Source organism: Pinus tabuliformis, chromosome Q (genome assembly GCF_031772625.1).
Source record: "Pinus tabuliformis cultivar Carrire ecotype Pingquan chromosome Q, CPIR1, whole genome shotgun sequence".
Taxonomy (NCBI): domain Eukaryota; kingdom Viridiplantae; phylum Streptophyta; class Pinopsida; order Pinales; family Pinaceae; genus Pinus; species Pinus tabuliformis.
The window spans coordinates 998,635,838-998,662,375 of record NC_142296.1 but is presented as its reverse complement, the minus strand read 5'-3'; the positions used below and the strand labels follow the sequence as shown (position 1 = coordinate 998,662,375).

General features: G+C 41.1%; 2 protein-coding genes across 3 annotated transcripts in view; one reads left to right on the top strand and one right to left on the bottom strand.

Annotated features, from left to right (window-relative positions):
• Window positions 1-3,932: 3,932 nt before the first annotated feature.
• On the top strand, window positions 3,933-4,259 carry LOC149222832 (uncharacterized). Its single transcript, XM_089387689.1, has one exon. It carries the CDS (start codon window positions 3,933-3,935, stop codon window positions 4,257-4,259), a length of 327 nt encoding a protein of 108 aa, XP_089243815.1.
• Window positions 4,260-5,194: 935 nt separating this feature from the next.
• Window positions 5,195-26,538, bottom strand: part of LOC149222830 (mannosylglycoprotein endo-beta-mannosidase-like) — a 218,849-nt gene continuing 197,505 nt past the window's right edge. For both annotated transcript variants that reach the window (XM_089385642.1, XM_089385643.1), the window contains exons 7-9: window positions 24,247-24,477; window positions 5,601-5,770; window positions 5,195-5,483 (exon numbers count right to left, since the gene is read on the bottom strand). In XM_089385642.1, coding sequence (XP_089241768.1) covers window positions 5,210-5,483; window positions 5,601-5,770; window positions 24,247-24,477 — 675 coding nt within the window. In that variant the 3' untranslated portion in view covers window positions 5,195-5,209. The remainder of the gene's footprint in view (window positions 5,484-5,600; window positions 5,771-24,246; window positions 24,478-26,538) is intronic.

Below are 26,538 nucleotides of genomic sequence, written 5' to 3'. Positions count from 1 at the left end.
GTCCTCAAGAGATGTTAGAGTATGACAGGACAGTTTGGCAGGAGATTGGTGGATTGGAGGAGCGTGGAGTTTCCTATCAGGCGAGGGAGATTGCAGTGCATCCATCTTTGGGTCTACCCATTGATGAGGTGCAAACAGGTGTAGTGGCAACTAGCCGAGCTACAACATTTTCAGGCAGCAGCCCTCTCCAGGAGTACATAGACATGGCTTGCAGCACAATTTGGCTACTTGTACCCATTACAGGGAGAGAGGCAGGACTTTCTCGATGGATATTGCTGACCAACCAGATAGGGCAGCATGAGTTGAGCATGGACTAGCATCAGCATAGTAGACTTGTTCCTTACATAGGAGTCCATGACTTAGATTGGCGGGAGATCATGAGTTGGTATCCTATTGATGGAGTATCATTCTTAGTCGAGAGCAGTGTACTGCAAGAGCCCTTAGAGGTGGGGGATATTACATGCTCCAGTCACAGCAGAATGTGGGTTGGCCACTCATCAGTATCTCAGCGCAGCATCAGTATGGTGAGACTGACCTTGGGGTATGCCAAGGATTGGATTGGAGAGAGGTGATGAGCTGGTACACAGTTGGTAGGGCAGCATTCACAGCCGGAGCTACAACACAACAAGAGCCATGTAGCATTAACGCTCCTTCTTGGTGGCATTGGGATCCAGGTGGATCTACTGGCAACAGGTTGAGTCAGAGATGGACATGGGATCCAGGTATTGGAGGATCCATTCATGTTTCGATAGCTTGGAGATGTGATGTGGACCAGTGGCTCATATGGGATCCGAGCATTGGGTTTCAATGGCATTGGGCCACCAGATTGGTCCATAGATTTGGATTGCTTGAGGGCAAGCAATCTTGGGGCGGGAGGACTATCATGTCCCCATTTTTATTCTTCTTCATAGTACAGCCAGGGTGGATTTCCAGGACAAGGGATGGCTAGGTCAGTGGAGCAAGTTTATGTCATCAAGGGTCCCGATGGAGTTTTGAGGAGTTTTTATGGGATTTGATGGCATTCGCTTGGCATATTCCATCATCAGCACAGTTTGCCTTTCGTTCTGTTGCATTCCGACAACTTTCAAAAATCAGCATTATTATTGGGCATAACTTAATTAATTATGCTTGATGTGGCATTTCGGGGAGATTAATTGATGGAACGCCTCAGTGTAATAGCTCGTTCGAACCAGAACGAGAAGATCTACATGATGAGACTCTTGGATGGGAGTTTCAGTGACCTGAGGAGACATGGTGGCCAATTTACCCTTTTCCTGCATTAAAAAGAATATTTTAATTACAAATAAAGGGGGGAAAAGTAATCCATGATTAAAATAATAATAAAATAGAAGATTCTAGACGGGTCCATCAGATTTATAAAAGAGGATGAGGAGGCCATTGGAGGACATCTTGGTTTTGATATTGTTTCTTGTATGTGAGGTTGAGAACCCCGTTCTCTACTCCAGCAGTAGCCCCAGGACAGAAACCCTCAGGTGATTGAGTGAGAGTGGGTGAGCACCCATCTCTTCCTTCGGTGAATCCATTCAGGGTTCACAGGTTGTAGTTATTTGATTATCAGTTTGTTTTGGGAGGCCCATTGCGCCATTATTGTAGATCTATTTGTGGCCAGTTTATCTCAGCTATCTCAGCTATTCTGTTGTTCCAGCATGTAAAACCCCAGTTTATATATTATAATAAAGCTGAGATTGTTTCTGCTTATCCTGTTCTGGAATTGCATGCATTTCATCTGTTATATTTTACATGGCAATCTTATGTTTATGAGTAGAAATTTCTTGTGAAGGGTTTGTTCCAAATTTTCCAATTGGGACATTAAATAGCCCTTTTGCTTCATCGGTTGTACTGGTGAGGAAGAAGGATGGGTCCTTACGCATGTGCATAGATTATCGTGCCCTCAACAAGAAGACAATGAAGAAACGCTTCCCCATCCCATGTATAGATGAGTTGAGGGGGGGTGGGGGGGGGCCTAAGTTCTTTTCGAAGATTGATTTGCAGTCGAAATACCATCAGATTTGGGTGAGGGACAAGGATGTTACAAAGACAGCGTTCCGGTGCCATTATGGGCACTTTGAATTCTTGGTTATGCCCTTCGGACTAACCAATGCACTAGCTACCTTCCAGTCACGCATGAACTACATATTTCGTGGGTAGTTGAGGAAGTTCGTGCTAGTGTTCTTCGATGACATACTAATTTATAGCAGGATTTGGGAGGAGCACTTGCAGCACATTGAGACAATATTGTGCATTCTAGAGGAGCAGCAGTTCTATGCTAAACTATCCAAGTGCGAGTTTGGGCTGACTGAGATGCTCTATCTAGGGCACATCATTGGGCTGGACGATGTGAGAGTACATGAGGAGAAGATCTGAGCTATCCGAGATTGACCAGAGCCCCGAAATGTGACTGAGTTGAGGGGTTTCATGGGCATCTGCACTTATTACAGGAAATTCGTGAAGGTCTTCTTCCAACTAGCATCACCCCTCACTGACTTGATGAAGAAAGGGGCGTTTGAGTGGACTACTACAGCACAGGAGGCTTTTGAGTGCCTCAACCAGGTCATGAGTAGTTGTCTGGTGTTGGCACTTCCTAACTTCACCCAACCCTTTGTGTTGGAGTGTAATGCATCAGGAGTGGGTGTGGGGGCCATGTTAATACAGGGAGGGAAACCTATAGCTTTCGAGAGTCGGAAGCTATTGCCCCATGAGCTACTGTACTCCATATATGATAAGGAGATGTTGGCCATCATGCATGTGTTGGCCAAGTTCAAACAGTATTTGGTGGGGAACAGGTTCAAAGTCAAGACAGATCACAACAGCCTCAAGTTCTTCTTGGAGCAGAAACAGTTGCAGGAGAGGCAACAAAAGTGGGTGAGCAAGCTCCAAGCATATGACTTTGACATTGAGTATGTCAAGGGAAAGCACAACATGGTGGTTGATGCGTTGTCTAGGAGGCCAACCACTCTTTCTTTGATGAGCATTGCCCCGAATTGGAGGGCGCAACTACTAGTGGAGTACTCCAAGGATCGGTTCACGTGTGAGGTCCTTGATGGGTTGGTGACAAATGACCGGTATAGGGTGATGAACGAGGTAATCTACTTTCGAAACCGGATTTATTTGATGCCCAACTCCCAACTGAGGGAGAAGATTCTACAGGCTACCCACGACTCACCAGTAGCAAGGCACTAGGGGTTCACGAAGACATACAAGGCCATTAGAGAGTGCTTTGCATGGAGGGGCCTCAAGGATGATGTTTCGAGGCATATCAAGGAGTGTGACACCTGCCAGCGAAACAGGGGTGAGCAGTCACACCCCGCAGGCCTTTTACAGCCGCTTGTCATTCTAGAGGGGAAATGGGAGAGCATATCAATGGATTTCAATACTGGGCTGCCCACAGTACAGGGCAAAAACTACATTTACATAGTGGTGGATCGCCTGACGATGTTCGCTCATTTCTTCACGATCACAGCCCGGTACTTGGCCTCACTGGTGGCTGAATTGTTCTTCAGGGAGGTGTTTCGGCTACATGATCTCCCAAAGACCATTGTCAGTGACCAGGACAGTCTGTTCATGGGTGGATTCTTGCAGGAGCTATTTCATTTGGTGGGCACTGAGCTCACTCCGAGTACCAGTTATCACCCTCAAACAGGCGGGCAAACGAAGATAGTTAACAAGTGGTTGGAGGGCTACTTGCGTAACTATGTGAAAGTTCAGCAGAGAGCATAGATACGGTGGTTGCGCTTGGGTGAATACTGCTACGACACTACATAACACATGTCCATAGGTATGTCACCATTTCGAGCTTTGTATGGTTACAATGAATTGTCTTTCGCTGATGCTATGTTTGGAGACAGCAGGGCCCCAAGGGCCAAGGACTGGATACAGGAGAGTCAAGACATTTTGAGGGCTCCTAAGACAACATGTGGATGGCCCAAAACCAGCAGAAGATTTATGAAGACAGGGGCAGAGTTGAGAGGCAGTTCGAAGTATGGGACTTCTCTTCACTCAAACAGAAGGGAACCGAGAAGCTCAAACCCTGCTTCTATGGACCGTATCGTGTCACTCGGAGGGTGGAGCACGTAGCATATGAGTTGGAGCTACCCCCAAGGATCCGGGTGCACAACATCTTTCATGTGTCTTGCCTGAAAAAGGCACTAGGACAGCAGGTTACAGCAGCTACAGAGTTACCCCCTATGGACGATGAGGGGCATTTGGTTCTAGAACCAAAGGCCATTTTGGATACCTAGGAGAGGCATTTGAGAAACAAGGTATTCAGAATAAGGTCCCTCAATTCTCAAACATGCCACCAAAAGATCTCTTGCCAAGGTCAGGCCTTAAAACGGAATTTCAAAAGGCCTTCAAGTTTGGCAGGAGTTCAATAGGCCTTTATGTAGGGCAGCAGGTGCGTTTGGTCTGTGGTATGGATTGCTTCTACAAATGCACTTAATCATCAAATAATTATTAAGGGAAGCTGGGGTGACTAACCAACAGTGAGATATTTGAGGGAAACAGCAAAAAAAAATATGAAGATCCAGATATCAATGCTTATGTTGACTCCATATCCCTCGATGGCAGAAGCGAAAAATTGTAAAAACTGGAATTCTCAAATCTCCAAACACAGGAAGTGATAAATCCACACTTGTTTACGATGTGTATCTACACACATTTTTATGACATATACATGTCACGAAGGAAGAATGAAGGTAAAATAGTCAATTTATTTATTGATCATCTACATTTTCCTTTTGGGAAGCTTTTTTTTTTTATTTTGCAAGGGATTTTGCTTTATTCTGCTAAGGACCCCACATTTTGGAGATATCTGAATGATTGAGAAGAGCATATTACTGTGGTATGTCAAGCCCATCTTTGTCACAGAAATATTTGCATAGATGAAAATGTAAAAAGACCCACTTTTAGGTGACTGCACAATTCCTGAACCTAGTAATACACTGGGGAGCCTAATGTGTATATATGAAGTGGGATCTGACGGTCAGGAATGCTTCTTACGTAACACATAATCTCCAAAAGGAAAAGGGCACACATATGATTCTCCAAATCAGAATGCTTATTTTCAATGTCCTTAACTTAAGTGTCAAACAATTTAGCAACCCATAATCACCTTCATTCATATAATTACTGAGTAGCACTGGTCATTACATGTTGTGGTACCTAACAGATGAGAGAAAATCACTGTTCATTACATGTTGTGGTACCTAACAGATGAGAGAAAATCACAGTTCATATAGGAAGGGTTAAATGTTAGTACCAACAATCCATATAGATCACAGTAGTGATAGAACTCTGGTCGCTCTGCTAATCCCCCACCCCAACAACGAATCATATTAAAATTCATATCAGCATGGAACTTGATATCTGCTTTGTAACGCTTTTCTGAAAGACGCAGCAAACCATCAGACACTATCCAGTTCCCTCCACGAATGAAAACAGGCTCCCCATTCACTTTGAATAATCTGTAGCATCACAGAAGGGCATTGACAAACATTATAATTTAAGTTTTCATTTCAATCTTTTACACACTGCACCTTATGGGTCCAAGGCTATTATTTATGCACAAGATCATGGCCTACCTTCCACCAGTTGCAGAATCTATGTAGCTCTCAATTTTCCGAAATCCAAATGGATGACTCCAAGAATCTGACTCTCCATAATCTTTTACATCCACAGTGATATCCACTTTGTATAGTGTTTGTTTGCCCATGCCATTTGGCCACCATAAACTTGGCCTGTAAAAGAAAAGCTGCCACAGGTGCACATCAGGTAGAAACATATTAACAAACTTCCTGCATAACAAAATTCACATCTTTCACAGTATAGCATGGTATTTTTTTTAATTGAAAAAAAATGTCTTCTATTTACAGAAAATATTTACAAACAGAGAAGCAAAAAGCAGAAGGGCAGGTAAAATGGAAATAGTAACTTTTTTCATAATGCAACTAATAATGGGATAAAGTCTAAAATTTAAATATGCTAATGGCATTAAGATTGGGTATCTTTAATAACCAGGGCTCCCTTAGCCAGGAGTTGATGGCATACCTCATCAGACCACATGTTACAGAAAGCAGACAAAGAGCTAACTTCATGCTCAAAAACAGAATTACACCTGAATTTCCAGAGAATGAACAGGACTGATATCCTCAAGCACTACCATATCCCATCGAAAGTGAACTAGAGAGTGGCAATCTCGAAACAAGGCATCATGCCAATGAACCCTGCCCTGAAGTAAAACTGATTACTAGAAAACTGACACTCGCAAAAATGATAGATAGGTCAGCCAGATATTGAAAGGCATCCCCCGGTATAACCAGGCAAAACTCTCCGCTTATAAGAAAGCCAGACAGACCAAACACTGGAATCCGTGCACCCACCTATCCTCTGAATCAATCGACACTCATCTTGCATTGAAAACCAGGGATAACAGATGTCTATGATGGAAAACTGAATACTACCACTAGGAATTGTAGAAAAACCTGTAGATTCACAAGCTCATGTAATCTACTAAAACAAGAGACAAGAATCTACTTCTACTCTTTACAGCAGAAACCCATAAACATCGAGCAAACAATAATCAATAGAGGAAGAGAATCAAAGACACATAACACAATAAATATCCGGGAAAACCACAGCTCAAAACCCCACTATCTGTTTTGTATTAATCTGGAAAATCAAGATGAAATTACAATGCTTGTTCTCTCTAAAAAAATCCCAGCACTCAGCAAATTCAATCTCCAACTAATAAGCAAGCTCAAGGCCAAAGCTTAGCCAATTCACAAGCTCTCCAAGTCTCTATTCCAATGTGTAATTCCTGTGAATGATAGCTTGTATTTAAAGGGAAATAAAGCCTCTAAAAATAGCACAATCCCTCAAGGATCAGTTCTTGATTGCATGCACTATTAGTGCAACTCAGAAAAATCTAAAACAAACAGTACACTGTCCCTGCACTCTAGTCTAAACTGGGCCTTTCTGAGAATCAACATGCATGAGTTTCTGATGGTGGAACCTTCAGTTAACTAGAGTAGCACCAATTAGGTCACTAGTGTCCCAATTGACTGTTTACTCACTATTAGTTCCTGAAATTGATTGGAACTAATTTAACTGGACTTAACTCAATAAACCGAGTTAACTAATTACAACTCATTCATAACTCGTCCCTAACTCCTATAAGTTAGGGAGAACATATACATGTCTTCTAAAAGACTTCCAATTCGAATTTGCTATATTAATTAAGTTAATTAAACTTAATTAATTATTTTCAAATTGCTATGAGAAAAGAAATTTATTTAATTCAAAGTTTAATTCAAAGACAAATTAAACTGGAATTTCTTATTGCCATTTCTCAACACTCCCTCTCAACAAGAAAGGGATTATCCACTACCCCGATCATGTCTCTGTGAAACTCAAATTTACATCTTGGCAATGCCTTTGTCAAGATGTCAGCGTCTTGCTCCTCCGTGGGAATGTAATTTAACAACATGATCTGCCTCAATACACAATCTCTAAGATGATGATATCGGATATCAATATGCTTGGACTGATCATGAAAAACTGGATTTTCAAAGAGTTTGATACAACTCTGATTATCACAATAAATCATTGTCGAATCCATCTACTGACCAAACAAACCAACCAGGATCTTCCTCATCTAGATAGCCTCACATGCTGCTTGACTTGCAGCCATGTACTCTGCCTCTGCCGAACTAAGTGCAACCGATCTTTGTTTCCTGTTGTACCAAGAAACTACAGCTGACCCAATACTAAAGATCCCTCCTGATGTGCTCTTCCTGTCAGATGGACTCCCCGCCCAATCTGCATCGGTGAAGCCTTGAAGCTTCACTCCCTCTGTCCGTCTATACCACAACCCAAACTGAGTAGTGCCTCTGAGGTATCTCAATACATGCTTTGTCGCCTTCCAATACAACTTGGTAGGCCTAACCATCGCTTGACTAAGTTGGTTAACTGCATAACACATATCTGGTCGTGTGTTCACCAAATACATGAGTGAACCCACAAGCTGCCTATAAACAGTAGCTTCCACTACTTCTCCTGAAGTAGCATCCTCCTTCCTCCAATTACCAGCTAGAGGAGTCTCCATGGGTTTACTGCTCTCCATGCGGAATCTCTTGAGTATCTCATTGGCATACTTGCCTTGAGAAACAAACAACTTCCCATCTCCCTGCCATACCTCCATAACAAGAAAGTATTGCATGAGCCCCATGTTCTTCATCTCAAACTCTCTTGCAAGGTTCTCCTTGCAAGATTTGATGAGCTTCTCATCACCTGTCAGTATGAGATCATCTACATAAAGTACAATGATCAACAACTTACCTTCCACCACTATGCGATACAAGTTTGCATCCGCTTCACTCTTCGTGAAGCCCAACCCAATGAAGTAGCTATCTATCCCGGTGTACCAAGTACGGGGTGCTTGCTTTAGCCCATACAACGCTCTCTTGAGTCGGCACACATGCGACTCACGGTCCAAGGATTCAAAACCTTCGGGTTGCTCAATGTACACCTCTTCCTCAATCATGCCATTGAGGAAGGCAGTATTCACATCCATCTGATGGATACTCCAACCCATATGTGTTGATAGTGCCAAAATAGATCTGATTGACGAGTACCTTGCAACAAGAGCAAAGGTCTCATCATAGTCAATCCCCTCTACCTGTGAAAAGCCATGGGCCATAAATCTGGCCTTATGCTTCTCAACACTACCATCTGTAGCTTGCTTTACCTTGTAAAGCCAACGAGAGCTCACAACTGACTTGTCCTTTGGTCTCTGGACCACATCCCAAAAACCGTTTTGAACTATCGAGTCATACTCCTCCACCATCGCATCAACCCAAACTGGTTGTTGCACTGCTTCCTGAAAGGAAGATGGCTCTGTCACAACACATGCACCCATAAGTGCCATGTATCCAGTGTACCTCTCTGGTGACCTCCTTTGTCTGCGCTAAGAAGAGGGTGCTCCCACATTCTCTCGTGCATCATCCAACAATCTATCAGCCTCTCTAATGCGCTTTCTTCCCTCTCTCGAAGACTCTGCCTGAGTGGATGTCTCCACCATAGTTTTAAAAAACGGCCGTTTAGAAATAGAAACGGCCGAGTTGGTCTGTTCCATTGCCCTCCGGAGTGACTCGGTACAAAAAACGGCTCGGTTGGCCGAGTCAGCCATGACTCAGCCGAGTCATTCAATGACTCGACCGAGTCATGGCTGACTCAGCCGAGTCACAAACAGCGGCCCGTAACCCACTAAAACAGTGATTTGACATTATTTTAATGAAATTTTAAGGGTTTGTTGATTGATTTGGACTTCAAGGTGTTTTATGAATTAGATAAATGTTATTTGGGGTCCATTTCCCCCTCCCAAACCCTATTTAACACACTCAAATGCTCTCTACTATTGATATGCTATTCAAATTTCATGGTAATGTTAAATTCTTAAAGTAAAAGTGACATTCTCCTTAATCTTCATTTTCATCCTTTTACTTAAATTTTTAACATTACCATGAAATGACTCAGGATGTTTGAGAGTGGTTTCGGCCTCATTGGATTTCATATGGAGAAAGTAGAATTTTAGATTTCATTCAAAATCCAGCAGACTTATCAGTTTTTCAGGATTTCAGGATTGGAGGATTGCAATGTTTCCATTGAATTTTGTCATGTATTAGGGTATGGAACTCGTATTTAATCAAGAGCACCAATCCCTCTATGTACCTTGATGTTAGTGACATTGGTTGTCGAACTCCTCTGGGATTCGCTCCCAAACCAGGAGCTTCTGAAAATGTCGCTCCCGTTCTCGCTCCTGCTCCCAAGTAACACAAAGAAGAGAAACCGTTTGGATCAAAAACAATTAAATGATCTAGTTTATGTCCAATACAACCTCCGGCTCAGACAAAACCATTTGCTGAACAAAAGCCCTGATTCAGATCCCATTGTGTTGGAAGACATTGATCCAACATCAGATTGGGTAGTGGAGAGTCATCCAGCAGAGTTTGATCTTGATGAGGATCTTGATTTAGATTTAGATATCGAGACATCAGTTGAACTTGAACATGTTGTTCAGTTTAATGCAGATCCCAATCCACCAGCCTCAGTCTCACAGCCAGCAAGGACTCCAGTTGTAGGTGCTTCCTCTACTCAGCCACGACAGAAGCACAGCCGCATATCTACTCTATCTCATCTTGCATCTACTACAGTTGCACAGCCTGCTAGTGGTACCACTTCTACAGCTGCAGTTGGAGATGTGATGATGAGGAGGAGCCATGGGGGCCCCTTTCTGACTCTGATGATGATCTAGAGATTGATCGACATGAACTTGGCTCCTCTGGCAGTAGCTACTAGCCAGTAGCTATAGTACTAGTACTAGAGTCTGGTCACAGTTTACTTTTGTTGTAGAGGCCATTTCTAGCCTCCTTGGTTATGTGTTTTTGTTTTGAGTCTTTGATCATGTATGACAGTTGACTATGTATTGCCATTGGGTACCATTTTGATATAATGGATTGGTTCATGAGCCTACTTTGATCATATGTTGTCTTCCATCTATATTATAATGCTGTGCGTTTGGAAACATGAATGAAAATCTTTAAAATTATGTTTAAAATCTTTAAAATTATGTTTTTTTATAAAAAAAATAAATATTTAATGTATTTTTTACAACGACCGAGTCATTGAAATCGAGTCGGCCGAGTCATTACCGTTTCAGAGTCGGAGTCGGAGTCGGAGTTTTAAAACTATGGTCTCCACTCCTAGAACCTCTGCATGTGGCTGCTCCACATCAATCTGAGGCTCCTCAACCTTAGGAACTAAAATTTCCTCCTCCACATGTAGCTCAAGCTCCCTCTCAAGGGATACTCGCATGGCCTTCTCCTCATCAAACTTGACATCCCTACGAACCACTGTCATTCGACTGGTTTGCATGTACACCCGATAGTTGTGGGGAGTATCAGTGTACCCCACAAAGATCCCCAACTCTGTTGTTGGCTCAAGCTTCTTCCGTGCATCTTTGGTCACATGGCAATAAACCGATGACCCAAAAATCCTGAAGTGACCAACATCTGACCTCTTAATAAGCTTCCTCTGGTGTTTTACTCTCAAGTATCTGATGTGGGCTACAGTTCTGAACATAAACCGTTGTGTTGCATGCCTCAGCGCATAAGTGTAGTGGTAGGCCCTAATCATGCAACATCACCCTTGCTACCCCTACTATGCTATTGTTCTTCCTCTCGGCAACCCCATTTTGTTGAGGGTTATGAGGTGTTGTCACCTCTCATTTAATTCCTTTCGCTGCACAGAATTTCTTAAACTCATTGGAGACATTCTCCACCGTTATCACTCCGTAGAGCTTTAATCTTCTTGCCTGACTCTTTCTCGACCAATGCTTTGAATTCACAAAACTTTGTGAATGTCTGATCCTTTCTCTGCATGAAAAATATCTAGCATATACGAGAATAATCATCTACAAATATAACATAATACCTGTGTTTGGTAATGCATACTGTCGAGAATGGTCCACACACATCTGAATGGACTCTCTCCATAATAGAATCTACTCGACTGTCTCTATCTCCAAAGGAAGACTTAGTGTATTTTCCCAAAGTACAACCCCTGCATGTATCGACTTGCTCAAGCATACCTTTGGGAAGGCCGGTAGAGATTTGTTGCAATATCTTCAAAGCCCCATGATGCAAGTGGCCCAATCACCTATGCCACAACTCGCCAACGTCTCGGCTCAACATCTTTTCCGCTTTTGAACTCAAAGTAGCACAATCTTCTACCTCTATCTTATAGAGATTCTGAACTCGAATCCCTATCTTCTTTACTTGACCCGTGGCTATGTGTCGAAGGAATGCCTTTCCTTTCGAAAAGATCAAATCATAGCCTCTATCCTCAAGCATGGCAACGGATACCAAGTTCTTCGTCAGTCTGGGTACATGCATAACATTCTTCAAGGTGAGTGGAGTCGCATGCTCCCTCTGAAAAGTAATAGTGCCCACACCAGTAACACTATACTTACCATCATCACCCATCTCGATATGCATCTTGAGATCTTTCTCCTCCAGTTCACTAAATAACTCTGTCGCCAGTCATGTGGAAGAAGCTCCACTGTCTAAGTACCAGACACTTCCCATCATCGAAGACACCATCATGAAATGAGAGAAAAGTCCAATTCGAATTGGGAGGCCAAAGCCTCACCCGTCGCTCCTCCTGAGGACTTCTCCTTGGACTTCTTCAATGAACAATTTGTAGCATAGTGACCCATCTTGTGACAATGAAAGCATTTAACTTTCGTCATGTCCTTCTTCTTACCTCCATGATAAGAATCTGATTTGGAATGAGAAACTTTACCTTTCCCCTTTCTTTCCTTAATCGCTAAGGCACAGTTCTCTCCATCATCAGTCTTTGATGAAGAGCCATCCCTGGTGTTTCTCCTAATCTCATCCTGCATCAAATCCTACCATAGTCGTTCCCAATCTGGCAACTTCACCCGATAACTATGCCAACTCTTTGGGAGTCCAGGAAGAGCAAGGCTCACCATATCCTCCTCGACAATTGTGATTTGAACACTTCCAAGTTCATCCCGACATTGAGTGAACTTGGTCAAGTTCTTTGGAATCGTCTCGCCTTTCTCCATCTTGATTTTACAATGTTTATCCTTCAGTGCCAACTTCCTTTGATCACTACTATTCTAATACAAATTCGTCAATGTTTCCCACATAGCATGCGAAGTTTCCTTGCCATGTAGACTCGACACAATGTAGTTTCGAACTCCCTCAAGGATTATCCACCTTGCCTTCACCACACACTTCTTCCATTCGGCCAAGTTCTGTGCATCCGTAGTTGCTGGCTTGGGGACTTCTTGATCAATGAATTCCTTCAAGCCATTATCTTCTAGCATAGCCTCCATCATGTCCCTCTAGGCTATAGAATCTGAGCTGCCTTCCAAGGCATACTCAAGCTTCAACCCATGGAACGTAATCTGCTGATCCTGAAGTATGTATGCAAATTCGACTTTCACCTGTAACCCAGAAACTCAAAACTTCGAAATCTCCTCTAGAGAGTTGATTTTAAATCAGCGATATCTCCCTCATCCGAACTCCGATTCGGCTGATTTTTTTTTTTGAATTTGGGTATCTTTTCCCAAGGAATCCAAATTTGCAATTTGTTTCTGAAAATTTTCCACATAACCTCTCTGCAAACTCTCTGCCCAAAAAACAATCTTGCTCCAATACCATGTAGAAAAAACTGTAGATTCACAAGCTCATGTAATCTACTAAAACAAGAGACAAGAATCTACTTCTACTCTTTACAATGGAAGCCCAAAAACATCGATCAAACAATAACAATAGAGGAAGAGAATCAAAGACACAACACAATAAATATCCAGGGAAAGCCACAGCTCAAAACCCCACTATCTGTTTTGTATTAATCCGGAAAATCAAGATGAAATTACAATGCTTGTTCTCTCTAGAACAATCCCAGCACTCAGCAAATTCAATCTCCAACTCATAAGCAACCTCAAGGCCAAAGCTTAGCCAATTCACAAACTCTCCAAGTCTTTATTCCAATGTGTAATTCCTATGAAGGATAGCTTGTATTTAAAGGGAAATAAAGCCTCTAAAAATAGCGCAATCCCTCAAGGATCAGTTCCTAATTGCATGCACTATTAGTGCAACTCAGAAAAATCTAAAACAAATAGTACATTGTCCCTGCACTCTAGTCTCAACTGGGTCTTTCTCAGAATCAACATGCATGAGTTTTTGATGGTAGAATCTTCAGTTAACTAGAGTAACACTAATTAGGTCACTAGTGTCCCAACTGATTGTTTACTCACTATTAGTTCCTGAAACTGATTGGAACTAATTTAACTGGACTTAAATCAATAAATTGAATTAATTAATTGCAACTCATTCATAACTCATCCTTAACTCCTATAAGTTAGGGAGAACATATACATGCCTTCTAAAAAACTTCCAATTCGAATTTCCTAAATTAATTAAGTTAATTAAACTTAATTAATTATTTTCAAATTGCTATGAGAAAAGAATTCTATTTTAATTCACAGTTTAATTCAAGGACAAATTAAACTGGAATTTCTTGTTGCCATATCTCAACAGGAATCATACCGCTGAATAGGGTAACCAAAATCCCATCCCCAATCTATTGAAGTTTCTAAGTTTAGTTACTTTAGAAACCCTTCATGCACTTTTTCTGATTTATTCCTACCTACTTGTTATTTTTCTTTAACAAGTTATTTACAAAGTAAATACTGAAAATAAACATCGGTGCATGCTCAGCATATTACAAATCAGCAACTAAAAGAAACAAGAACACACCACATGACACCATTGTTTTTTGACCAATGTCCCCGGAAAAACCCAATGCGGGAAAACCGGTGCAGCTATCTGAGGGTTTTCTTATTAAGCAATATCAGAGTACAATCTAGATGTCGAAACTAGCCTACCCAACAGAGAATTTCCTTAGCAACTATACCTCACATTTTGAGAGAAATCACCTGGCTGAAACCCCGGAAAATTCCTTCCGGCAGCTCTTTAGCACAAAACTGCTTCTGCAACCCCAGCGTCTGCCCAATCTGGACTGCATCAGCCCCTCTCTATCTCACGTTGGCCCTGCATCAGCCTTTCTTGGCCTACGTCAGCCCCAAGAGGCCCTGCATCAGCTCCGGGAGCCTCTACGTCAGTTGCGCTGGCCCCTCTGGTGCTATGCGCAGCACTTGGCTGCCTCTGCGTGGCCCTGTGTAAGCCCTTGCTAGCTCTGCGTCACCCTCCTTGACTACCGCGCTACTCTCCCGGCACAATCTTTGCCTTCTATGTTTCTCTGTACTCAATGCCCCTCAGTTGCTCTCCCGATCACTGATTCTATCTCTCTTAGCAAACCCCACTCTAGAGAATAGAATGATTGATCATCTGGTGTATTCTCCAAGTGACCCTCAAGCCTCCTCTTATACTTTTTCCTGTTGACATCTCAACGACCAAGATTAAGTCCCTAATCAACGGCTAAGATTAGATCCGGCTTGATCCAGGTCTTTTGGACCACTCTAACACAAATTCATACTAATACACATTAATATTTTATTTTCCCTAAGTTTAGACTTAGGGACTCCATTAAAAATATTAATTATTTTAATATCTCCTGATCTATTTAGAATCTGCCCAAACCCTTTTTGAGTATTGGAGATCTCATGTGCCCCAACCTCTCCACCAAATTTCGTGGCTAGAGCACATCCGATGCTACCCCAAATCAACACAATCCCTCCAAAAAGGACCTAGCATCTCTATATTCATTTTGAATATGTCAATCTATGGGATGAGAGTCTGAGACTTCTCAACTCAATATAAATGAAAGGCAGTCAGGGGCCATCATTCCATAGTACATACTCCTCAAGCAAGGAATGTCAATCCATCTAGGAGCATGTGGCAGTTCATTCTCAACACTAATTTCAGCTTAGAATGCTTTGGAGTGGCCTGGGAGACTGACGATCACTCCATCTTTCCGAAAATTGACTTTAAGAAAGAATATGATCCGGGATATTGGTCCTTTTGTAATGTCCCAAATGGGAAATTTTGCTAATTTGGCAGAAATCTAGCTTAACCAAAAATTCTTCATAAAATAACCATTCAACTAACAGAAGATTGCCATGTAAAATATAACAGATAGAATGCATGCAATTCCATAACTCGATAAGCAGAAAATAATCTCAACTTTATTATAATATAAACTGGGGTTTACATGCTGATACCATAAAATAGTTGAGATGGGAAACTGGCCTCAAGAATCTGCTCCAATGTTGTGTTGGCCCTCCAAACTGAACTGAAATGTCACTACTGAGGTCTCTTGTGAATTCTGGATGAATTCACCAAGGGGAGATGGGTACTCGCCCAACCCCACTGAATCACCCGAGGGTTTTCGTCCTGAGGCTACTGCTGAAGTAGAGAACCGGGTTCTCAACCTCTCATACAATAAGAAATATTCAATCCAAGATGTCCTCCAATGGCCTCATCCTCCTCTTTTATAGATCTGATGGACCCCTCTAGACCCTCCTATTTTATTATTATTTTAATCATGGAGCACTTTTCCCTCTTTTATTTTAATTAAAATATTCTTTTTAATGCAGGAAAAGAGCAAATTGGCCACCATATCTCCTCAGGTCACTGAAACTCACATCTAACCATCCCATCATGTAGATCTTCTCATTTCGGTTCCAACGAGCTATTACACTAAGGTGTTCTATCAAATATTCCTCTCGGAATGCCACCTTAAGCATAATTGAGTCAGGCCCAATAATAACTTTGCTTTCTCAAAGGTATGGGAATGTGCCTGAACAAAAGGCAAATTGTGCGGATGAGGGAATACCAAGTGAATGCCATCGGACCTCATAGAAACTCCACAAAACCCCTCCAGAAGCCCCTGGGCCCGCTGATGACACCAGCCTACCCCTGTGACCTATCTGCCCCCAACTCTAAAAGTCCATCCTAACCATGTCATAAGAAACACCAAAAAAAGAAACATTACAAATCCTCCCGCCCCAATATTGCTTGCCCTCAAGCAATCCAAACCTATGGACCATCCTGGTGGCCCAACACAACTAAGACCCAATGCCCAGATCACATACGAACCACTTGGTGATGCTCTGCCTCTGTCTCAACCCATCATGAATGTACCCCTCAATACTCAAATCCCAAACTAATCTCTGACTATACCTGTCATCAACCAATCCTCCTGGATCCCAATGGCACCATGGCCAATCATCAGCCAAGTCCCATGGCTCAGACTGTGTTATGTCTCCGGCCATAGTTGTTGCTCCATAAAGTGAATACCAACTCATCAACTCTCTTCAATGCCACCTCTGGCATAGGTCAAGGTCAACCCCACTCCGCTGATGTTGGGCTAGTGTTATTGAAATACTAATGAACTGTCGGTCCACATCCCACTGCCCACTTAGACATGTAGTAACCCTTTCATCTAAGCGCCCCTGTTGTACTGTGCCCCACTCATGTAACCCCGCCTAGTCATTCAATAATATCCATCAAGAAAACACTACCTCTCTCCCTATAATGGGTACAAGTGGCCAAATTGTGCTACAAGCCCTATCTATGTACTCCTGGAGAGGGCTGCTCCCTGAAAATACTACAGCTCTGTCAACTGCCTGTGCATCTACTTGCACCTCATTAGTGGGTCGGCCCAAAGATGGATGCACCACCATCTCCAACAACTCCTCCCTCCTCTGATCGGAAACTCCATGCTCCTACCGTCTACTAGCCTCCTGCAAAACTACCCTGTCAACCTCCAACACCTCTTGAGGACAAGTGTCTGCAAATACTGCCACCCTGCTAGATGTTTGTACATTTGTCTGCTCCTCATCAATGGCTGACCCCAAGGGTGGTTGTCCATCCTCCTCCATCACAGGCTCAATATGAACCTCCAACTGGCTCTCCCCAAAAGGCTCATCATGCATATTGTGCGTATCATCCTCCTCAACTGACTCATGCCCCATCCTGCTCATGGTGACTCATCACTGGTGACACACCATCCTGAATGTCTCCTATAGGATCCACTGACTACTCATCATATAAATCTGGCTTGTTGTCAACAACTCCACATGAATCATGCTCCTCAGAGGCATCCTCTTAAGAACCCATGGACTCGTCTAAGGAATCTCCTCTTGTTCTACCTCTATCATCACGTCAGTGTCACTCAAGCATGAGTGATCAGGTCCCCAAGGTCCCTTGCAAATGAAGCAAAGACCCTTCCTCCTCAGCTCATTCTTGCTACATGATCCACCAAACCTGAGCAACTCCTCCCTAGTCAATTGTTTCATGAACAGCCCAATGTTTTGCTTAGCCAACCTTTCGGGCAGTTCATAAGCAACAGGTGAAACCAGTTGTTCTCTCCTCCAAATGGTCAACAATCTACCTCGCAACTCCCTGCAAATGGCATCACGATCTCCCATAATTGAAGACAAAATGGACAGCATGTTTGCTTTCACTGTGTCAGGGTGATGTTTCTTAATGCTAAAGAAACATTGGAACATTTGATGGATTAAGTCATCACACCACAAATCAAGCATGATGTCATAAGATCTAAGCAGGGCCATGGCTTTTAGAATCTCAAGATTTTTCCCAAAAGTAGGACCCTCATTGTTATCCAAGTCCTGGAAAGCCTCTACTAACAGTGTGAAATCTCTCCTCATAACATCATCATTGTAAGGAGCTATACGGGTGGTTAGTCTCATGATGTTACTAAGACAAGATGCAACTAGAAGTCTAACCCCTTCATAAGGTTCCTCCAAGAACTTGTGTTGTATGAGAGCAAGCTTCGCTGGTTTTAGAGCCCAAATTAGTTTCTTTCCTTCTAACTGGCTCTCTTTGGAAAGGAGTGCATCTAGTGTGAAAAGAACTTTCCATGTGACCCTCATGTGCTTCAAATCTGTCCCAAGTGCAAATATTTTATGCCCTATTTCCTGCCCCTTCTGCGCATCCTTTGGTTGTTCTCTCTTAAGAATGGCATAGGCCCCTTTGAGCAGGGTCTATTGTTTGTTGCTGCTGGTTTATTAAGGGAGTTCATAAATTTTTGATCCATGTTTTGATTCAATGATAACAAGAATATCTGTGATAATGAGTCCACTGTTTTCTGAGTTTGTTATATTTCCCTGTGAAGTGTTTTAGCAAACAATTTGTTTGCACAGTGTTGTAGGTGCAATTCTGAGTTGTTTCAACTAAGTATTAGATATATAATGGACATTCCATGCCAAAGAACACTTTCTCACATTCATACATTACATGCTCAGACCAGAATATAATGCTCGTATATAAAAAAAAATGACAAATCCATGACCAAACCCAGACAATAGTACCAACATAAACAGTGTTTTTGTCGCCAGAAATACAAATGTATAGTGAGCAGATAGGAATGATTGAGCCTGGTAAGTATTCCAGCAAGCAGGCCAACGGCTAAGGCGACTATGGTTGTTGTAGAAGAAGTACCAAACCAGAATGCCCACAATGATATATGATATGCTTCACTCGATACGACAATATCTATTTTCTGCCCTCCAAGCGTAGAGATACCAGCATGGAAACTAGCCAATAATTATCAGTTCATGTCCAACAAGAATGAAAGGTCCGAGGCAAGTTCCAGCATAAACCAACACATGTATTTCTTTAATAAAAATGCCCAGGTGAGTCCACAATTCGTGGTACAGATACAACACTTTATTCCAACTCGTGTCGGCTTAGAAAACAATGAGTTGTGGTCTTTATGAGCAGGAAAAACCCCTGTGCAGGCGGTCTTCCCTCAATGCAACACATACAGCCAGCAAGAATGAATTTCTGTTTAGCTTACACCAACAGCACTAAACTTGACCCAGGCTCCACAGAAACGCAACAGAGAAACTCAGATCCTTTTTCTTTAACAACTTGGCCCTCAGGAAATTTTGAAAGTGAACAATTTGAACCCTTTCTTGGCTTATAAAATTTGGCTTTTATTTCCTCTGAAAGCACACAGACAGATGTTGAATTTGGTCCTCCTCTAGAACAGTGATCGAACTACCCTCTTGAATAAATTTTGGCTTCACTTACTTCACTGTGAGATTGACCCACGCAAATCTGGAAATGATGTATAGTGTTTAACTCAGCCCAAACTCTACTCTATTTTCAAAACTCGTCCTGTAACAGAGAAATTCTCAGCCCTATGGGGGGAGTAAACTTCAGCTCCTATAAACAGTGACTCACTCCCTCCACAATAATTTAGCACCTCAATAACTGTAACCTAGCACCTTACAGACCAATGCTATCATTAAGCCGCAAGTTCAGCAATGAAGGAATACAGTCCAGATAATAAGAGTTTCATCCCTCTACAAAATTTTATAGTAGCTAATAAAAGACGACATCAACTCAGTCAACAGATAGGGGATTTCGACCCTTGCAGGGAAATAACCACAGTTGGTATACGTAAGGAGCTCAGCCCCGCCAAACTACTCCAATTCGGTGTTTAGGAAGAAATTGATTACCACAGTGATTTTGGCCTCCAACAATTCACGATTTCACCAAGCATTTCAGTCATGGCGGCTCTGCAAGTCAGCCCCTTGTTTGAATTTCGGTTTTGGCCCGAAATAATTAATTTTGGCCTTTAATTTTACTCCACGAACTTTACAATTATCCGCCCCATATAAAGATGAATAATAATTTCGCCTTTGATCAACCATATTTGGCCCTGCCTTGAAAAAGAATTTGTTTTCGACGCTTTAATAAGAATAATTTGACCAAAAATAATAATAAATCTTTTAAATAAAGTTTTGGCTTTCACTTTTCACAAACTCATTCTCATGGCTAAGGTTTGCACTTTGCCACTCCATTTTTCTTTGAAAATCTCCAGCCTGGTTCAAGAGTCTATGCAAGAAGATGCAAGCAGCTGAATTCGAAATGAAAGATCTAGGACTTATGCAATATTACTTGGTTTGGAAGTTTGGCAGAAACCTGGAGAAATATATTTGGGTCAAGGTAAATACATAATCAAGATTTTACAGAAATTCAGTATGATGGATTCCAAGCCTATGACTACTCCCATGATCACTAATCTCAAAAAGCTGAGAAGATCTGACTCCAGTCTCGTCGATCCCACTAACTATCGTAAGTTGTTGGGTTCTCTAATGTATCTGGTAAATACAAGACCTGATATATGTTTTGTTGTAAATATTCTTAGTCAATTTCAGTTTGAGCCTCGCCATGACCATTGGATAGCTATTAAGCATATTCTTAGATATCTTTGTGGCACTATACATCACTGCCTAAAGTATGATGGAAAGGAAGTTAAGTTGACAAGTTTTACAGATTCAGATTGGGGTGGCAATGAGACTGATGGAAGAAGCACTACCGGCGGATGTTTCCATTTAGGGTCTGCAATGATTTTGTGGATGAGTAGGAAACAAGATCTTGTTGCGTTAAGTAGTGCCGAAGCCGAATATGTTGTTGCATGTGACGTAGGAAAGGAAGTTGTTTGGTTAAGAAAACTCTTGTCAAATTTATTCAAAAAATCTTTGGATCCTACTATAATAAATTGTGATAATCAAAGCAGCATCAAGACGTCTGAAGATGCAAGGATGAAGCATATCAACAATAAATACCACTACATTAGGAGTTTGGTATAAGATGGGGTCGTAAAGCTACAATATATTCTGACAAGTGAATAGGTAGTTGATGTGCTGACAAAGTCTCTTCCAAATAAGAAGTTTGAGTATTTCATAAGCATGCTTGGATTGACTAACATTGCAGATTTAGTTGATAACGAGAGATGTAGCATCTAATGGCAGATGCTTGGGAGGACAAATGGTCGGCCTATGGGTGTTTGATATCCTGATCTTGAAGAGGGAGTGTGGCATTGAAATTGGAGCCCTGACTTTGGATACGCACCCAGATCCCTGGGTTGATGGTTAGTTAGTAAGTCTGATGGTACCTAGACTGGCTGAAAACTTTAGTCCATCTTAGTCCCACCCGGATAGAGAACCCTGGTCAAGTATCTAGTCTGTGGAACTGAGTGTGCCTGAACTCTTCGTAGTTCATGTGTTTTTGAGATCTTCCATGTACTTGAATATATATATATACCTCCCTAGTTAAGAGGGATGAAGAATGTAACTAGGTTCGGTCTTCATAATTGTATAATGTAATATATTTGTCAAAAGAATTTTATTTTGACTTATTGAAGCATGGGTTTCATGCTTGGGTCATCATTTTTTAGGCCAAAGCCTCCATTGTAGGCGTCTAGGTTTTATATTGAGTCAATAGAGACATTGTCAATTTTATTAAACGCTTCTTGGGCTTTTGTATCATGTAAAAAGAATTATTTTTTAGTCAAATAGGTCATTTGACACCTCCACACCAAGTCGACCCTATGATGATGAAGTCGACCTACATTAGGCCAATTTGACCCACAGAAGAGGCCATATATAGACAGGCAGTTCGATCCATATGCTCACTCACTCAGCAAGTTTGATACACAAGAAAGAGAGACAGAAAAAGTGTGAAGTTGCTAAGAGAAGGAAGAAGAATGCAAGAGCAGACAAAATCGAAGTTTTGGGTTATCTTTCTCTCAAACGTAATGGGCTATTGTTAGGGTCGAAATTCTGAATTCTACTGCAAGTCGAAGTTTGTTGTTGGGTTGAAGTTCTACTGCTAGGGAGGCCAAAATTCTGTTGCTGCAAGGTCAACACTCTAGGTCGAAGTGTTGAAAAGTGTAACTAGGTTCAGTCTTCATAATGACATGTGTAAATGTGGTTTTATGTGATTAATGTAAAGAAGAAAAATAAAATTATTTTTGTAATGTTTGTCTCATGGGTTTCATGAGTAAGGAATTTTATTTTTAGTAATGGCTCCCATTGTGAGTCCTTAGGATTGGTCATAAAGTCAAAGAGAGTCAACGCCATGTATGAAGGACCTTCCTTGGACATGTTACATTTGTATATGAGTCAATGAAAGTGTCAAATAGCCCTCCAAGGAAGGATCTTGTGTCTTGGTCTTGGAGTGGCAATTAGGTCAAGGGTCTTGGTCTTGGTATTCGTTAGTTGAAGTCCATATAAGAAAAAGATTTTTTTCGGGTTTTCCTCTCAAGTGGGAGAGGTTTTGGCCCTGGCTAATAACCTATATTCTTGTTTATTTATGGTTTATGCATTAGTAGTTGTTTGATGAAGAATAACATTATAATATTATAAGTAAGAGAATATCATAATCTAAGTAAAACGCATTCACAAGTAGTTACCAATAGAAGAGAAATCACTTAACCTTGATACTAGGATTTCTCAGCACGACGCTGATGTTGGAAGACTAACACTTGGAGAAGAAGGAAGGGCTGACTTGGTGATTGGAGAAAGTCTGTGTCTAGGTCAAAAAGTCTTGGACTATCTCATCTTGTCTTTGAATTTACTAAAGGAAGAGTTTTGACTGGGTTTTCTCCTGATAGGGGTTCCAACATCTTGTGTCTCTTGTTCTTGTGATCTTCATATACACATAAATTGGTAATTGCTTGATGAAATATAATATAATAAAGAAGTAAAATAAGCCAACATAATTCACAAGTAATTATCAAGAAGAAGAAATCAAACCCTAATTACTACTAGCATTGATTTCTCAACATTTACTTGGGATGGAGAAATTGTTCAACAAAATGTACATTTGAGGAAGTTAAGGTGAATACCTCCCTCGCTAAGAGAGATTGTTGAATCTTGGGTAGTTGCAGGAGGTATTCCCTAGCCAGACAAATTGGCCCACAAAAGAAATTTAAGAGAAAAAAAAAATTAAATTTAAATTTAAATTGGCCCATCAATAAATTTGATAGGAAAAATCAAAATTAAATTTGGGAGGGAAAATTAAATTCAAATATTCCTCCAAAAGTTCAGCTAGAAGATGGGCTATAAAAGGTCATTCACCCTCACTGATTGAACACACATTCATTCTCTCTCTCCTTCACATGTGGGAAGCAGACTGAGGCCGAGTATCTCTGAGAAGCCAGGTTTCTAGGCAGTCTGACATAGACTTTTCTGGGCAGTTTCACAGAGTTTCTGGGAAGTTGCAGGAGGGCCAATTTTCGGCCTGTTTTACCAGGTTTGACCTGTGCTGGTATTTTGGTCTGGATTGACCAAGGTTGACTTGTAAAAATCAGATTGTATTTTCACTGAACTAAACAATTTCTCCTAGAAAAGATTGCTGGGTTTTTCCCGAGTTCGGGTTTTCCCAGGGTAAATTTTGGTGTCTACTGTGCATGGCTATTCTACTGTGATCTTTACTGTTTCCATTGCAGTTACTGTTGAATTTTCTGATTGTAATTGCTTAATGATGTTCTGAACTTGTTAAAATGATCATTGGAAGTAATTATCAGTTTCAGAAAAGTGTGCTTGTCTAATTAGCACTAGAAAATCAACAAACTAAACTTGGATGAAACCATGAACTAGTAGCAGTCAACGTAATATTGTTAAGAGAAAAAATGAACAGGGTTCAGACATTGATTTTGAGTAAAATTAATCATGACTATTGCTTATTACTCTCCCCGAAGGAAAATAATGTCCCCAGAAACTTCATAAGTCCTCTTCTAACCTATGCAAAATTGCCATTTTCAACATATTTCTAACTATACTGTGCTTGGATAAAATTTCACTTGGCTATTAGTGTATGAAAGCAGTAGTCGCAGGAATGTGCAACAGATACTCACAGGTGAAAATGTATACAGAATACTGTTGCCAGCTGGTATTGATAGCTCCTTTGTCTCCATTTGCTCAATCAAACACACCCCATCCTCCAGTTCAAGAGCCACTTGCACCCTTAGGGTGCATTCTGCAGCTAACGGACTGACATTGGTAAATTCTGCTGTTGTATGCAAGTATACCCTCTTCAAATCATCAAAAAATGATGAAACTAGATGTGGATCAGAGATTTTCACTGGCTGCACCACACAACAGGAGAAACCAATGAGTACACAGAATAGTAACATCAAACATTCCAAACCTAGTTCTAATAGTTACAGGAAAATATTAAAGTTTATTACAACTCACCAGTTAGATATAGAAGAAAAAGAAACAAACCGAAATGAGAATAAGAATAATGGTTCACCATGAGATACGAAAATATTTACCCTGTAATAATCTACGAAAGTGGCTATAAAAGCAGGACAAAAGAGGAGCATTCTCATAAACATTTGCTAGCAAAAAGACATCAAAGACACAGAAAAGACTGAGTGTCAGTATCGCATAACAAGAAAATTCAGCACTGTTACCCCATAGCTTGCACAAGGGGTACCACATTAAATTTTCACTTCAACTCCTAGCTCTAAGGGCACTCAGCTAATATATAGTTGAGAAGGTGGCAGGGGAGATTCCAGAAACAATTTGTAGGAAACAGTTTGGATTTTTCACAACAGTTGTTACTGCTGTATGGACAGAAATTGAGACCCGTTGAAATATATATTCATTGTTGAAGCGCTGTTTTGCTGTTAGGGCCAACCTGAGTTTAAGAGGTGACGAGTTGACCTATAATAGGTTGGAGCTGACTTGAAATTGATCAATAAATGGTTAAAACTGCTATCTAAGCCAACCTTAAACTTTAAAGGTTTACATAGGGGCGACTTGAATTTAAGTTGTGAACAGAAATAACAGTGTAAAAAAAGTGGAAGGTGACCCCTTTCGTAGTTGCTTGCTGCCTTTTGTGGAAGAAAGGGACCACTTTTCGATGCATTATTTGTGTGATAATTGGCGGAAACATACCCTTTGGTCGTGCCATGAAGGAAAAAAAACCTGTCTTGAAAGCCCTGCCTGCACATGAAAGGGACTTGGAGTATTCCTTCCCTAAATATTGGTTAATGCTGATTTTGTAGCGTGTCCACTTTGGTGGGATGAGTAGGGAAATTGTGGATCCCTTTTACCCACTTTCAGAGGCCACTTTGGGGTTTGTTCACTCACATTGTAGGATGCTTAGAAGGCATAATGGAAGAATTTAACCTATTGAAGGGCCTTTGGAGGCTAGACGCTTCACCAACAACCTGGGCCTTCATCTGAGGAAAGGGTCACTCATGAAGGTCTTATGCCCATAATTTTTGTATATGTGGCATGAGAAGTCCCATTTTATATTAATCTAGATTAATTAATTTGCAGAGAGGGTCTTTTGCCTCTCTTTAGGCTTATTTAGGGGATTTTAGCTTAGAAAATATTATGTTATTATGATAATGAGTTGAGGCTCTCTTGTAGAAACAGAGGGAGCTCTCACGTCATTTTCTCATGGAGTTGCAGGGGAGAAATCCCATAGCTAGTTTGAAATTTTCTGCGATATTTTTCTTGTAAAATTTGGCTATGTATGTTTCAAGTTGATCAAATTGTCTTGGGGGAAGACAATGTTTGCTTTGGAAGTACTTTTTCTTGGATTAATGAAGTGATGCTATAGTGAATTAAGCTATTTTATTGTATCTTCTTTTGGAAAATAGGGAGGCTTCATGATTAGATTAGTTTTTCCTTCATAATAATTACTTGTGAGATTTGTTGGCATTATTATTATTGTGTTTTTCTTCTTTCATCAAGCAATTACCATAATACAAAAACATGAAGATCACATAAATAATAGAACACAAGATATAGGCTCCAAGCCAGGACAAACCCCCTCCAAGGTTTTGGAGAATGTAACTAGTTTCAGTCATCATAATTTGTACCATTATGTATTTTATGTAAAAAAACAAAAGAAAAGAAAAAGAAATTTTTTTATTATTTTTGTAGAAAAGCATGTTCTTCATGCTTCTAGGTTTTGAGTCAAAGAGTCAATGTCCTATTTTGGACCTATTGTAAAAGAAAAAGAAAAAGAAAATTTTAAATGTAATTTTGGAATAGAAACTCCTCTAGGTGTCAAGTCAGCCTTGCCCCAATGGACATGTCTATTCACACCCCTCTGAACTATATAAATAGGGGGAAGATGGCGCTCATTTGAACACACACACTTGGATGGTTTTGGTTTGAAATATTGC